Source organism: Gobio gobio (genome assembly GCF_949357685.1).
Source record: "Gobio gobio genome assembly, chromosome: 1".
NCBI classification, from domain to species: domain Eukaryota; kingdom Metazoa; phylum Chordata; class Actinopteri; order Cypriniformes; family Gobionidae; genus Gobio; species Gobio gobio.
The window spans coordinates 59027685-59043614 of record NC_137097.1 but is presented as its reverse complement, the minus strand read 5'-3'; the positions used below and the strand labels follow the sequence as shown (position 1 = coordinate 59043614).

The window sequence follows — 15930 nt, the reverse complement described above, 5'->3', positions numbered from 1 at the left end:
GAACAGAATCATGCAAACAGTGAACTATTATGCTTCTACTCGGCTATACACTGTTTTCTAATAAGCCAGTTAAACCTTATATATCATAAAGATACACTCAAACGGACCCTGGACGAGTAGTAGAGGACGTGAGCGATTCATCCCACATGACTGCTACCAGCAGAGGCCACTGTCTCATACAGTGACCCGAGGGGAAGGAATGGACTCCGACCTCCGTTCACGTTACACTACGTCACAATAAGCAAAATATACTTTTATTGATTGCTCTAATATTATTCCTAGAAGCATATATGCAGTTTCTAAAACATGCAGACAAAAATACTCTAAAAAGTGCTTTACAGCTTGACTCAAGCTCAGAGTAAACTTTTGTTTTGAGGGGCACTTAAATTGTACAACTCGCTAAACAGGCGAAAATATTTGACACAAAAGACTGTCAAATAAAAATAAAATAAAAAAACTTGCTTAATGTTGCTTCAGATTCACTGTGCATTTGAAGATCATTTGGCATTTGAATTAGCTTTGGGTATGTGTAAAATCCTCAACCAAATTAGGTGACTTAGAAAAACAGTCCAAACCGGAATAGGCTGAATATTGTTTTAAGCCTCAAGACGACACGCATACAATGATAAAACATGTTAAGAAATACAACCTATTGAATATCAACAAGATAATATCTCTTTAAGAGAGACTGGGCAATGCAATATGAAACGTACATGAAAAATATATATATATTTCAGACATTTCAGACCACTCTACTATACGTAATAGTGTCAACATTTCTATAATATAAAGAAATTTCCGAAATACTGAGTAGGCCAAATATTTTCCAATCGCAAAGACTGGAAGGCTCTAGTGTCCATACCCTTCTTGATCTCACTATCCTCCCTCAAAAAACGGGGGGGAAAACAAACAAACAAAAAAAAGAAAAAAAAAACGACAGAAAGAATCAATAAGTATGAAATCAACATCATTCACAGAGGGTACTCATGGCAAAAGAATTAAAAACAGGCAATGGTTTAAAAGCCCAAGTGCACTAAGTATAATAATACCACCAAGAGAAAATATCAAACAAAAACATGAAACGTTTAACCAACGTGGGAGGTAGAAAGAATTACAGAGTTTAAAAATTTTGGCTGGGCAAAATCAAATGTAGCCTCTAACCTCATGTTTTCTATATATATCATGGTAACCATAATTGTTTAAAAAAAAAAATTCTTATTGTTTTTCGTTCAGTACTTAAAAAAAGATACACATAGACATGAAAAATGTTAAAGGAAAACAATTTCCTTCCAGCATCAAACACCACACATGTACTTGACGAACACGTGTCCAACCTTAAAAAGAAAGGAGGAAAAAAAGCAAACATTCATACCCCCTTTGAACCATAAAAACGAGGCACAAATAAGAACCATAATTACAATTAAGCAAATAAGGTGTTTGCTAGTCTCCATAAAATCAAATACATTTCACTGGTCTTGATTAGAGAAGCAGCGAATACATAGCCTGGTCCTAACAGCCTCTGATGACTGATGGCACTTTCTCTGGAGCACAATATCAATCAGTAGGACCTATTTTACAAGACAACATTCAGACTTTGATTCTGCCGGTACACGGCAGCTTTTAGGGACCAAGGTTAAGGCTATTAAGAACGAACCGGAAAACGGCTTGGAATAACGGAGAGTAAAAAGTCAACATGGAGAAAAACGTAGACACGTGAAAGGCAAAAAACAACTCCGCTTTCAACTTTCAACAGATAACGTCACCTGCGCCGCTGCTATTTGTTTATTTGAAGAAAGTGCTTTCATGCATGAGATGTAATTGCTTTCTGTGGGGGGTAATTCTAGAAAAAAGGGAACGTCGAGTAAAACAGACATGATAAGCAAGCGTAGCCTGATTATATGGTGCTTTTAAACTCTCCATCTCTCACTGACCCTGAGAAGCAATGAGAGAACTGAAATGGTTTCCCCGCGAAACGCTTCACGTCCACCTGAACGGGGGATTGTCAAGGGAAGTCTGTCCTGTGTAATACCAAGGGCAGAATTTAAGTGCTTTTCGTTGTAAAACTGCATTATGGGACAACTGGCTTCAAATCCTACAAACCATTTGTCCTGTAATAGTAGTTTTGATATCAAGATTACATTACGTTGTCAAAGTAGTGGGCGTCTGAGATTCCAGTAACGACTTACAAGATCTGTACTCTAAAATTAGTTCCTGATATTTATTAACGTTTTCAATTTTATTCACAGTTTATTAAAGCTTTTTTTTTTTTTTTTTCATCTTTTGCTGCTTTAAAAAATTTACCGTCACATAAATCTATGGTACACGAAAATAAAATATATTTGTCCATATCATATATAGCTTGTATGCATGTATTTACAAACGGGTGTCATCTGCATCTGTTTCCATCCCGGTAGAGCCCTTCGCTCGTAAAAAGAAACCTTTCTGTCGTCGCAGCTGCGGGATGAGGATCGTGTATAAATATTCTGATAGATCATCTGGGCCGCTCGGTGGAAAAGTGACTCACACTTTCCTATTAATAAACAGTCCTTGCAGGGCTCTCAGACCACAGTTCTGTCCTTTCTTTTAAGTGCTTCTCACATGGGCCGCAGCTTTACGTCTGGTTTCGTTTTTCCCTGTTCGAGTTCATTAGCCAGCCCTTGAAGATCTGGCAGGGTTCTACCAGTAGTAACTGGACAGCGGAGCGTGTGGTGGGAACGGCTCTCTGGGCAGAAGTGTGACATGGCCTGTCAGCTTCAATTACTCTTTCTGTTGTTGGTCCCACAGCCAAGGAAGCTGGTTCCAAGCAGGCCTTCTCACCCAGGGAACGAGTCCTGCAGAAGTGGTGTCACCTCCATTCCAGCCGCTCCGGTGATGGCTGAGGCAAACGGGGCTCAGCGGTGCAGATGCAGTTGACCTTCGAGACATTTTTGACGTGCTTTCGCTTTCTTTGACAAATTGCACTCTTCAGCTGGAGATTCCTGAACATCATTTGTCCACTGCATCCGCTTCACTGGGTCAAAACAAGGCGCTCCGATAACAGGCCAAACAATTGAATCTCTGCTAGTACAATTTCACAATACCAACAACATCGACTTCATGTGTTTGAAATGATGTGCAAACATGACATCTGCTGAACTAATCTCTGATCTCAACTGATGCTTGTGTCTTTGCCAGGACGTTTTCCATACTCGTTTGATTAGTCAGGCTTTGGGTAAAGCCAGCACATCTGTCTAGCCCTTGTATCTCATTGGTTTTGTTCAACATGTCTCCCTTGCTGATTCTCAGCAGATTACTGGAACCCCATCCGTGTTGAATATCATTCCAGTGGTGGGTTCATAAGTCCCGGCCAGGTAGTAGAGGTCTTCGCTGTCCTGGTACTTCTTCGTTTTAATCATCTGCTCATATTGCTCAAGGCTGACCACCAGACATTTATGAGAAATGGTTTGGACGTCATTCTCATCGATGTGAGAGGACTGGTACAGTGCCCGCTGAAAAGAGAAAGCAGAGTGATCTATCTGTCTGATTTCACCCAGACGAAGATAATCAAACCGTATACTTGATTGCTTTTCTTACCTCCATGAAGTCTTTCCTCTGGTTGGAAGCCTGCAGAACAGCAGGAAGACTTTGGCCGGACATTTGATCCCAGTTCTACCAAACAAAATTTGATTAGTTACAAACCCAGATAAAGACTTGGACAAATCAAAGTCCAAGCACACTACTAATATTACTATGCCCACAAACCATTATTATTGTTTAGGAAAGGAAGATGAAAGTAACCTTTTTGTCATGAAGTTTCTTTCCAGGGTTGGTTTCCTCAGGATGGTAGAACCATTTGACTCGGACCACCATGTTGTTTCCCCAGGACTCCCACATGCTCTGGATGTGTCCAATAAATGGGAGGTTGGGTCGTCCCGCAGACAGGAACACAGCACAGTCTCCAATACGGATCATTTCCTTCCCACGCATTATGGCTTTGTAGAAAAGTTTCTTTGCCTTCCCTTTCATTCCTCGCCTCTATCAGAAGTTGAAGGAAAAGCAAAAGGATGTTTCTTCGGGCACTTTTATGTCCCAGGGGTTGATTTTTATCAAAACGGATTTCAACACTTTTTTTCCCCCTTTTATTATATAAAAGGTCACATTTTAAATCGTCTTGGAAACTTTCTTACCAGTCCTCAACTCTTCAAAATAAAATGATAGAAAATCTAAACAAATAGTGAAATTATATTTGGGAGAAAATTATAATTTTTTTTAAACACTAATACATTTGTCAACAATTAGCCTACTTTTTTACCACTGAGACAAAGGTGTCAACGTGGAGCATGTTTGAGATAAAATATGACATGATATGTGAAGAAAATAAAAATAAATCAAGGTAAATATGTCTTAAAGAACATCAATATATCATTTCCATTTAAGCTGAAATTTTGTTCAATTATACAAAAAGTGTAGAAATATTTAATTATGTGTATTTGGAATACATAAAATGCTAGCTTTAAAATGAGCCTAAGCAAGACAAAGGAGTCAACTATTTTATTCCAAAAATACAAAATGTAATTTCATCACTGTCAATTCCATCAAGCCCAAATGATACTTTGGGTTTGCATATGCATATGCTAAGGCATGCATACAGTGTGCATGCAGTAAATTTCACCAGCGTAGTACATGCGCATCTAGATTTTTCTGACTGCAGATAATGTGTACGTTCAGCTCCCATATGTGCCTTAATTTATTTTAGTTAGGTAGTTAGCTGACCCGGCTCGTTGTTTCACAATTGAAAAGACGGAACAACAAACTTGGTCATAACTTTTGAAGAGAAATAGTACAGACACTGGACAAGGATGAAAATGTCTTGAGTCGAGTGCTTGTGTTTGTGCACCCAACCAAATGAAGTATATTTCAAAAGGTCATGTATTTGGCTGTACACATACACTAAACGTTTGTGTCAAAATTGAAGACTTTACACAATGCTATTAAACAACACATCACTTGAGATGTGGTAGAAATGACACTGGTGGGAATTTCAGAAAGACAAAAAAATCCATGGGCTCACCTGAGTAGGCTTTCCAAACCACTTCCACAGCTGTCTGGCAGGAAGGAACGCGGAGATCTTGGGCCTGTTCTCGACGGATGGTAGCCTTTGTCTTTTTGCCAGTTCCTTAGTTGTTGGGAGGTGGATTCCCTCTCGTCTTTTGGGGCGACCGACACCCTGTTTCACCTTCTGATCTCCCTGGGGCTTCTGCTGCTGAGTAGCAGATGCCTGCTGTTTCTGGAGCTTCTGGATACTGGCAGCAGGCCCCGTTTTCACCTTGGCCTTCTCGTCTTCCTCTTCTTGAGGAGGTGCGTGTTCTGTGGCAGGGGATGGTTGAGAACCAGCAACCGGTTCTTCATCTGAGCTACAGGAGGATTCTTCATCGCTGGTGGTGGAGGATGATGATGATGAGGAGGAGGAGTGGGATCCAGCTGAGGATGAGGAACTGCTCGTGGATGAGCTGGAAGAGGTGGGACTCGAAGCCCGCGAGCTATTGGAGCTGGTTGAGTCTTGTTTGGGCTTCTTTTCCTGCGAGGCCCCTCGCTCCTCCTCTCCGTCCGACTCCGAGCTGCTGCTGCTACTGCTGCTGCAGTTGGGACACTCCAGTTCCTTCTTGTCCTTCTCCCCTGAGTTGCTTACCTTCATCAGACCTTCGCTGCCACTCCCCAGCTTACGAACGCTGTAGGTGGACACGCTCTCGGCAGTAGGCGGCTCGGCCTCTATTGGCTTGCTTTTAGCCTTCAGTGTTTTGTCAGCAGTGGATATTGTAGTGTAGCTGACACCCATCACAGACTTATTTTCCCTTTTGGAGAGGTTCTGGCCCTCCATCATCATCAGGGCTTTGGTCTTTTTGGTTTTGGGTGACATGACTCCCTCATGGTCCAGCTTGATAAGGATCTCAGTCTGAGGTTGCTTGCGCTGCATTTTCACACCAAACCCAGATGCCTCCTCTTCAGGCTTTCGCAAGCGTTTGACCGGCTTTCCTTTCCCTGCGGGACTCAGTGTCTCATTGTTGGATATAAAGGAGGCCAGAGAAGATGAGGGCTCATTATAGAGATCCACAGACAGAACTTTTCCATAGAGTGGCTGCGAGTAGACAGACTGGGGCTGGGAACGCACTTTGGCTGGGGGCTTGATTCCTGTGGTTTTCTTCTGGCTTTCATTAGATACGGGAATGGACGGGCTGGCTGTGCCGACTTGCTTAATTTTTCTACCTGGCCGTGGGCCGCTTTTCTGGCTGGACAGGGGCCTCTCAGGGACCTGCGTCAGGGTTGGCGTTTCAGGCTTTTCATGCTCCTTTGGAGCGACTTCAGGCTCTGGAAAGCAGCACAGGAGGGAAGGTTTTAATATGCCAGACCAAAAACACACTTACCTCTATAAAAATGCTGGGAGGCTAAAAGCTGTTCCTGTTCTGACAGTAAGCTCTTTCCAAGAAAAAGAAAGTGATTTACTATCTATGAAACCGCCAATCCAGTACACTTTTTGTAAGATCACTGCATTTCTCATTTCAGTAACACCAGTTCTGACTGCTTGATGGTTAATCTGAACCAAAGCAATAATCACAAAAATATCTCTTCTATACCAGCCAAAATGTAAATGACGGTAAATGTTTGGTTCAAAAGAAGTGGCAATTACCAGGCTTAGGTTTGGGTTTTCTTCCTCTGCCTTTGCTTTTTGGAGCAGACTCCTCTGTGTTTTTGGGTGGCGTCTCTTTGCCATCAGGTACATCCTTACTGCACTTCCTTCCTCGCCTTTTGGTGCTAGCCACAAGGAGGGCAGGGGACGGTTCCGCACCTGTTCAGATAAATTCAATGTAGAAAATATCATTAATAGACTTTCTGCTTGACAATTGATAAAATAATAACAAATACCAAAATATTGGAAAATTTCTTTTTCAGCTTCAAAAAGTGCTTTTCAGCTTCATATATTTTGAAAATGATCATACACAAACATGTTCAGAGTCACACACACATTAATATTTACCCAGTGCTCTTAAATACTACACACAAGCCTTCAAAAATCTTAAAAAAAAAAGCAACCCCCTGGCAACTAGTCGAAAAACATCTTTTACTGAATCCATCATCAAGTTTTAAGAGCAAAACCAAACAAAAATCAATTGCTGCGTGGACTCCAAATCAAACAGAGCGCATATAGACTGTTTACAAAACTTGGACATTCAGGTAACGTTTCATGTGCTCTTTCATGCCTTGGCTTTTTACTCCCTGCTTAGCTGAATACTCACACTGAATCTTGTAGTCCGCCGGCAGCAGTCTAATATGAGAGAGAGGGATTCGGCCCGTGTCTCCATCGTCAAACTCCACTGTAATCAAATCGTCCACATCTTCCATGTCTGGACTCCCTGTGGACACGTAACAGGGTTGACGACTGACGCAAAAGAACACGCATCACCTCAATTTACATTTCCACTGAGTGAAACAGCAAACACTGCTGTGCGAAAGGAGCGACCGCATATTTCTCAGTGGTGCAGCAGCGGCTGCAGGGATTCATACAGGGCCTTTTCATTCTCATTGGTTGACGGCGGCAGTAGCAGCGACCTCCCTTTAAGAGTTTCTTGACAAGCCTCCAGCTCCCTCCTTCCTCAGCAGGAGGGAAAATAAATAATAATAGAGCAGAGCTCTGCATGTAGCTAACCACACCATCCTTCATTCCCTGGCTCGGTTTATCTGGCAGTGCTTATGGGCTTGGCTAAAAGATTTAGATTAAAGGAAATGAAACAACCCTGAAAGGTTCTCTTACTGCGCCTCTGTGCGGAGGACATTGGATATTTGTGCATATTTTTCCATTCGAGAGACGTAGATGCAGTGAAACGCATTAGATAATAGTCTGTAATAGCCAGTGAAAGGAGCTCAATTAAGCGGAAAAGGAAAACTGTACCTCTGACGACCGTGCCAGGGTAGAGGCAACGGTACTGCTGGCTCCAGTAGGCTGCGATCCGGGTCCCCTGGGGAAGGTATCTGACGGAGGGAGGCTTCACATCAATAATCTGTAAAACAAAGGAAGTGTGGATCAGAGAGGATTATTAAATCAACACCTGTGTGCATTCAGACATTTCACGGCCATCTATCTTTTAGCATGAATAACTAATGAATCCTTTTCTGGCGAGGAAATTTATATTTTGTGTATATAATCCATCTTAGAGAGGCAGTAATGGCTAAGGTTGCTCTTGGCAGTGGTCCGCTTCTAACGGTACATTAGGAAGGAAAGGCGGTAGCCGCGAGAGCGCATGTGCCTAAACCAACAGACAGAGGTACTGGAGCAAAACATGCCCTTAGCTTAATAGCAGGGGAAGGTGCTAAACAGCTTCTATATTACAGCATGCCCCAGGCCTGTTCAGCAGAGAGAGGAAACTGAGGAGTGTGCCCGAAGTAAAACACACAGGCCTGTTGTGGTGAGCCGTAACGTGTATGTGGGTCAGCGAACGGTGTAGGACAGTGTGGCGTACTGACCGCCTCCTGTAGCAGCTGCTCCAGGCAGTAGATATGTGGCCTGTTCCCCCTCTCGCCCTCCACCACCACGCTGTATCTGTAAGACAGGTCACAGTCATGAGCACAAAACAAAAATCTAGGGACTGCACATCCTGATGTCACGGTATCATTAACATCAATATGAAAATTGCAACCCATTGTACTTTCATAATGTGAGTTATGAATCAGGATGCAAACAAAACAAAAAAAATGTAGGGCAGGGCACAACGCCCTTCCAGAAAACACTGCCACCATTATATTAAATGTTATTTGGCATTAAGTGCAAGTAGTGACGGATCTTTTCTTCCACATTGTGAAGTCTATCTGAGTGCAACAATAAATAAATAAGGGGGAAAACATGTTGGGCTTGGTTCTATCCATTAGTTGTCGAATGGATTTAGGCAGATCTAAATGTGAACTTGTACCCCCAGTTTCACAGACAAGGCTTAAACCTAGTCCCAGACTAAAATGCATGTTTGAGCCATTTTAACTGAAAGCAAACTTCAACTGATATATCTTAAAATATGTCCATGCCATTGTTTTGTCTCAAGATGCACACCAGTTATGTAATACACATTTATCAAAGCTACTAATTGAACTATGTATAATCCTGTTTTAATCTAAACCCTGTCTGTGAAACCAGGCTGTAGTCATTTAGTTTAAAGCGGACTAAATGATTGGAGAAGTCCCGCATAGGTCATCAGAGAGAAGTCTGTCATTTCACCAGACAAATAAAAAATTATATCAGACATTAAATATCTACAATATTTTAGAAAGACTGCATTAACCAAAACAATAGACAAAAGCAATTGCTGAAGTTAACATCAACTAATAGGCTTCACATCCCTAGCTGATATCTGCAAGAAGTGAAAGCCAAGCAAGTTATTACAATGTGATGAAAGATTAAGACGACCATTGTTTTTATTCTTTGGTATACCATACACGGATGAATCATTCACTAATGGAATGTGTAATAATAAAGTAAACAGGGTCAATTTGTCAACTGTGGAAAGAAGGTGTCTATACCCAGAGCATAATGGTTTTGTCTAAAATGATATAGTAGTAGGCTATAGCCTCCTAAGACCCAGGAAAACACAGTCTTTTGAATTTAGTATTTTTTCATGTCATTACACTGTATTTTTTTGGGGGAAATATAATATTTTATTCATATGTTATGCTATGTCCTCGTATGTGGACACCGGGACAAAATAAAATGACATGTATAGGCAAAAACAATGGGATTTTTTCTTTTAGGCTTCAGGATTTTTTAACAAAACTTTGTTTAAAGATGATTCTCAACTATGAAAGATAAAATGGAATTATTTGATATACCATTTTACTTTATGCAATATGTGGGTAAAATGGCCATACATGGGTTTTCCCATGCAATGCAATGTATCTATACTCCATCTAATTTGTATATTAACGTGTTCTTGGAGCAATATGTAATGAAAAAAGAAGTGTAATAATGGGAGTAATAGTTGGCAACATTTTCATAATACTATGTAATATTTTATAGGAACATTGATATGCAATTTCTTTCCCTATTCACTTGTTGTGTCTCCTAAAATGCCTGATAAACATGGTGTCCTCTAAAGTGGACATGTATAAATCAACGCCGTTTTGTCCATATTTTCATTAGAAGGAAACCCCATAAAACATTTTCCTGAGATGTTGATTAATAACAAACTATTTGAAAATAAGTCAGATTTAAAATGATAATTACAAAATATTATAATTTTCTATAAGAGTGCTAAATTTGATAATTCAGTCATTTTGAAGTTGTTGTCGTGGTGAAACCTCAAAACAAATGGTTTTTCTGAAAAGCCCTGAATGTGCTCTTTACAGGACAAGCCCAAGAGCATGAAGAGAGCTCTTTTGAGAAACACACTGAGCTTTGAACAAGCCTTTAATTCACAATGCCCAAAGGAGCTTGGCTTTTTCTCCATCTACCCTCCCCTCCTTATTCAAGCGCAACCCTCAGGGACAAAATCTGGAGGGGCTTGCCCTTTAAAAAAATAAAAAATAAATCCTTGTCCGATAAATGTATCGTTTTGCTGTTTTTATTGTCTTTACTGTCAGGAAGTCAGAGCAATGGGAATATGCTAGAAAAGTCAAACAGTTTCTCGGACGCATCACATGTGAGAGCCAAAATGGGCTCTGATGCAAATGGAAAAAAGGAATAAAAAGAGGCAGACCGGGCTAAGTCAGTGTGTAGGCTGAGCACAATCCAAACATAGGTTTCTCTCTTCCAGATCTGGAATATTATTTCTGGAAGTTGGCAGGTTTTACCTTTGAAGAATTTGCAACGCCCACTTCAAGCTCAAGAAAAAATAGTTTCCACTGCCAAAGTGAACCAACATGCAAACATCAATATTGAAAAAAAGGAAGCTATCAGAGTTTTATTGGCTGTCGGAAAGAGGGCGAAACAACGACCATCTCTTTAAAGTGCAGGTCACTCTATTATTGGATGCGAGTACACGGGCCTTATAAATCAGCATGGGTGCATACATGTGTGACGTCCAAGATGGGGCTTCTGGGTTAAAAAAAAAAAACAGTTGGATGTTTGGCCTCTTTTCATTTGGATTCATGAGGGTGCCTGCAGTTCAAGCATGGACCCAGAACCAGACTTCAGAGGTGTCCATCACAGAGTGGCAGCCTTATTACTGTGACATGGACCTGGGAGGTGATGTGGGACAGCCTCCCCCAGATCACTTTCTCCTGGATCTGGCCTGAGGGGGAGGACTCTGCTGGCCAAACCTGATTGGTTCTGTCTGCAAAGCCTGGGATAAATTCACACCAGCTGCCTCAGGGGGGAGAAAGATTGACCGGCCGAGCAGGGTTAAATATCTGTCATGTTTGTGGATGGCTCGTCTGATGTGGGCTTGGGACACAGGAAGAGTCGCCATAAAAATTGTTTTTGTTTGTTAAGTGGAAGGGACGGTATTCGGTAGTAAAGGTCAGCATGAAGTCATTTGTCATTGTAATAAAATGTCCTTTGGGAAATCCTTGATTCTGACCAGTCATTCTGCAGTCAAATATTTTTGTATAATGACCGCAAAAATGTAACCGATTTCCTAAATAACTAGTATAATGTGTCTTTTATTACCCCACAGTCTCTTTCTTCTCACATAATAAAAATAATTTTAGCTCAGATCAATTTTTCACATCTATTGATTTATTTTGGAAGTAGCTTTGTCTTGGTCGCTCTGTGTGGGTTTGTTTTGCTGTTGAAACCTTGAAACTGTACTTAATTCCCACACACTCTGCAAAACATCACTTCATATAAATACATACTTCAGCATTTCAACAGAACAGCATAAAAAATGCCAATAAGAAATCCCAATTTCATTCATTTCATCAAGTTTATGCTTAAAAACAAGAAAAAATATTGTGTGGCGTAAAGAAAAAACAAATCACGTGTATTTTTCTTACCTCACTGACATATTTTTCTTGTTTTAAGCACAAACTCAATAGATTTTTTTTGTTGAGAATTTTTCGATATTTTTAATGGAAAACGAGACAAAAATACTAAGCAAGAAAAACATTTTTGAAAAACAAATGCACAAAATGCAATTTACCATATTATATTTCTCTAGGAGAAGACATTCAGAAATCTTTTTTTTTTTTTTTAAGTTTAGCTGTGAAAAAAAAAAACTTTCCCCCCATCTTTACATCTCTAAAAAAAATAAAGAATGTCGAGCCAGTGAAGGATGGAGTGAAAGCTTCAATTAGTTTTCCATTATCCATAAATAATGGGCCTGTGCCATTAGCATGGTCTTCACGTCGGAAAGTGTGACAATGGCTTTGCCAAAGGACTTTTCTGAGCAGAACACACAGGCTTCATGAAAGCCGAGGCTCAGGCTGAGAACAGACACTTTTCCTTACCCTAGATTTCAGTTCCAATTCGACACCGGCTGTGTGAGTTATTGACTGCACAATTAACCAGCCTGCTCTCATGGACTGCAAGTATGTTCATGCCTGCAGAAGCCCAGGCTCTCCACAACAGGCTCAGTTAATGAAGACAGGCGAGGCATATAAACAGCAGCCGTGGCGACAGTGGCGGCATATAAACATCCGAGTGCCCAAGCACGGATTTTCAATCTCTGGATGCGTCTAAGGTGTTGTGTAGCGCAGGCCGTCACAGAATTACATTTCCAGAGGGCAGGGTGGACAACAAGCGATCTGTTGCAGTCAAGCCCTCCGCACTAGCGCCTGCTCTCATCATATTAAATCCTCTAGCAACCAGTTCTCACCGTCACACTGAACTACCTGCTTTGAAGAGCTGCGGTAACAGTCCTGCACAAAGGCACCTTCCTTTCCTTGGCTGGAACGGGCTATTTTTAGTACAAGAGGCACACGCAGAGCGAGCGATAGAGGGAGAGATATTTCACTGCCAAAACATGACAAACATATCTCATTATGCCATGCAAATGTGCTGCAAACGAACAGATAAAATCACCACCTTTCTGCCCCCTTAATTTAGGAATACACATTTCATATTAAACCGGAACTAGCATCCAGATTGTCAGCATGCTGCCTGACCTCTGGCTCTCAGACCACTGGAATTTGGGAGAAGGGAGTTTGAAGGATGGCTGCTCCGCACTCTCGGACTGATAAGAGGAAGATGTGATTCTGTGCTGAATGCTAAACAGTCATTGAGCAACCGTGGGCCGCTGCTCTAATGAAACTAAAATGGAGGACAACACATTTCACAGAGGGCAGAAACGCAACCCCTCTCATTAAAGATCCACCTACCAGATGCTACACCAGTTTGACATTTTTTCACCAAATTAGATTATCCTTTATAGGGATGACTTTGAGGGGAAATCTCTCGCCCCTCAATAGACTAAAACTTGTTCATCCAAGTGGATAATAGGCCATGGGAGACTACAGAAAGCATACAAAGTCCAAACAAAACTGCCCATTTCTGTCATCGCCTCCCTCAAGACAATTCACACCCCTTCTGTTTCCTGACCAAACAAAATGTTGCACTTCCAAATTTTTCCATGGAGAACACTGAACTGGACCTTACAATGGGAAAAACTTGGCAATAATTCCCTCCCTGTAACACTAAAAAGAATCTGTAAATGACCAGGGATCTACAGCTAAATAGAGCGCAGGATAGACAGCCAACTTTTTAGCGACCTTGGTTCCAAGCCTTGAACCAAACCAACCGGCTCTGAGATTAATAAAACATTACATTTGATTCAGAGCCAAAAAATTAAGTACTGAGAATGATGCGTCTCTGCAATGTATTTTTACACAATTAAAAAAACAGCTAATTTTGATCTTTAATGCATAAAATCATGAATTTGGGTAGATGGGAAGCTAGATAATTTGGCCTAGCTAGCTTTACTGTGAGTTTCTCTGATTGGTGAACTCGTTTCAGAATTGAGAATGTTGCAATGGATTTGTCAAATTTATTTGGTGTACAGAAGAATGCACCCTCGTTTACATAGCAAGATCGTTCACTCATTCTGCCATACTATGCGTTGCGATTTCTCCCCTTTATAGTAACAAGTCCAGCCTTCTAAATAAAGAGTCAATCGCCCATTGGTAAAATCATTTCATCACTCCAGCTGCTGTTAGAAGCTCTGGTTTTCATAGAAATAGTCAGTTTCCTAAAACGTTCGCTTAGAACTTCTTTTCTGATGTGAAATACACACTTTTTAAATGATTTGAGCCTAAGAAATAACATTAATGGGACTCATTTCAAATACATAATTAAAACGTGAATTTGGCAAGCAGTTTAAGATTTCTGTATTTTCTCATTTAGGTAAATAGGAGTTGGTTTTTCCTGCAAATTAATACTTTTTTTTCTTTTACAGAAACCAAGCTATTGCAGCCTATAGTAACTCTTAATTGGGCAAACAATATGGAAAACACAGCAGAGGGTATAAAGAGAATGAAAAAAGTTCGGGCAGGGGGTCTCTTACATGTCAGGAGAGTGAACCGTGCTGACGTGGCCGGCATACAGGAGTTTGTCATCCATAGGGATGAGGACCCGTAATCCATCCTGCAGTTCATCTTTGTTAATGACACAGTTCCGAGGGGCTGGGGGAAAAACAGAACAGAGGGAGATGAGCAGTGCTAAAGAGAGACATGTTGAAACACGTGCTCATACATAAAGTGAGAAATCTCATCGCCACCTTAAAGCTGCAAATGTTAGAGAAAATAGCTGGTTTCCAAAACCGAGGGAGCTGTTTATGGATGCAGCATTTTAATGCGAAGACTGCTCGCAAAGGTAACTTAATTATGCTGCTTTCCAAGATACCTCATTTTAGCCAAATTCTAAAGACAGCATCGCGTGTCAAACGTGGAGAAGTTAATCCCAGAATGCACAGCGAAAGGGTCCGTGAAAAAAAAAATCCCAATATGAACGTCAATTATAAAAATATACTTCTAAAAAGGAAATCTTGAAGAAGGCAGAACCAGAACACACAGCTGCAGTATAGGTCCTAAACCCCACCCTCTCCATGTAATCGAATGGGACATGAGCCAAACGAAAAAATCCAATTACACTTAAAACAATTTTTTTTCCAAAGATCGATTCTGTCATTTTAGGTAGTTATCATGTAGACGTGAAGTGTTCATTTTTCCAATGAGTTTGGTTTTAGTTAGATATTTAATGCAATAAAAACAGATTGTAACATCATGATTGACAGCTGTGTTTGCGATTATGGAAGTGTGGGCCACAGCTTCACTACTGTGCAGACTCGGGATCTGAACGACGCAATCGTCAACGACCGTTACTTGGCTTTTTTGGCTTTATTTTTCTACAGTGGAAGGAAGCAGAGATGCGATGTCCATCTTTTCTGTCCAAGTAGAACATTCCAAATCTGTCACTGCGAGGTTTCACTGCGGTTACAATGCTGTCAATGTAGATAGCAAGCAGCTCGCAAGGTTTTGAAACGGTGCTAATGCATGAATGTATGAATGCAATCAGGCCGAATCAATTTTCAGATTTTTAATGCTGGATTAAGATAAGATGCGCTGTGAAATGATCTCGCCCTCACGTCATTCAAAAGACATTCACTTTTAATTGCATCCATGGCCAAGAAAATGAAGTCTGATTTAGTCATAAAACAGCAATTATAAATGGGGAGGCAATGAAGGAAAAGAGCTCGGCAGCCTTGATGACAAGAGGGAATGAGAAAAGAGTCTCACCGGGGGTGCAGGGTCTTTCGGGCTGAGCGCTCACAGGGGGATTCTCATCCTCTGAGAAGCTGCTGTCCTGGTTAGGCTCAAAGTCCTCATCAGCAGCCATACTTTCCATCAGTTTACTGACAGCACCGCCCTTCCCTCGAGCCTGCTGGGGGAATTCAAGCACATTTTGCCCCAATTCCTGTGACAATATGAAATATTGAACACTGAGCCATTGTTGGTTCAGTTCTAAAGATGAGACCCATGTGC

At 41.1% G+C, this 15930-nt stretch overlaps 1 protein-coding gene across 5 annotated transcripts in view; it reads right to left on the bottom strand.

Annotated features, from left to right (window-relative positions):
• Positions 1-1182: 1182 nt before the first annotated feature.
• The window catches only part of tnrc18 (trinucleotide repeat containing 18), a 62870-nt gene continuing 48122 nt past the window's right edge, over positions 1183-15930 (bottom strand). For 3 of the 5 annotated variants that reach the window (XM_079823962.1, XM_079823965.1, XM_079823963.1), the window contains exons 21-30: positions 15685-15829; positions 14454-14571; positions 8497-8572; positions 7925-8033; positions 7272-7388; positions 6665-6823; positions 5051-6345; positions 3778-4014; positions 3574-3648; positions 1183-3488 (exon numbers count right to left, since the gene is read on the bottom strand). In XM_079823962.1, the coding sequence (XP_079680088.1) occupies positions 3282-3488; positions 3574-3648; positions 3778-4014; positions 5051-6345; positions 6665-6823; positions 7272-7388; positions 7925-8033; positions 8497-8572; positions 14454-14571; positions 15685-15829 (2538 nt within the window). In that variant the 3' untranslated portion in view covers positions 1183-3281. The remainder of the gene's footprint in view (positions 3489-3573; positions 3649-3777; positions 4015-5050; positions 6346-6664; positions 6824-7271; positions 7389-7924; positions 8034-8496; positions 8573-14453; positions 14572-15684; positions 15830-15930) is intronic. The other 2 variants (XM_079823964.1, XM_079823966.1) reach the window with 1 other exon arrangement.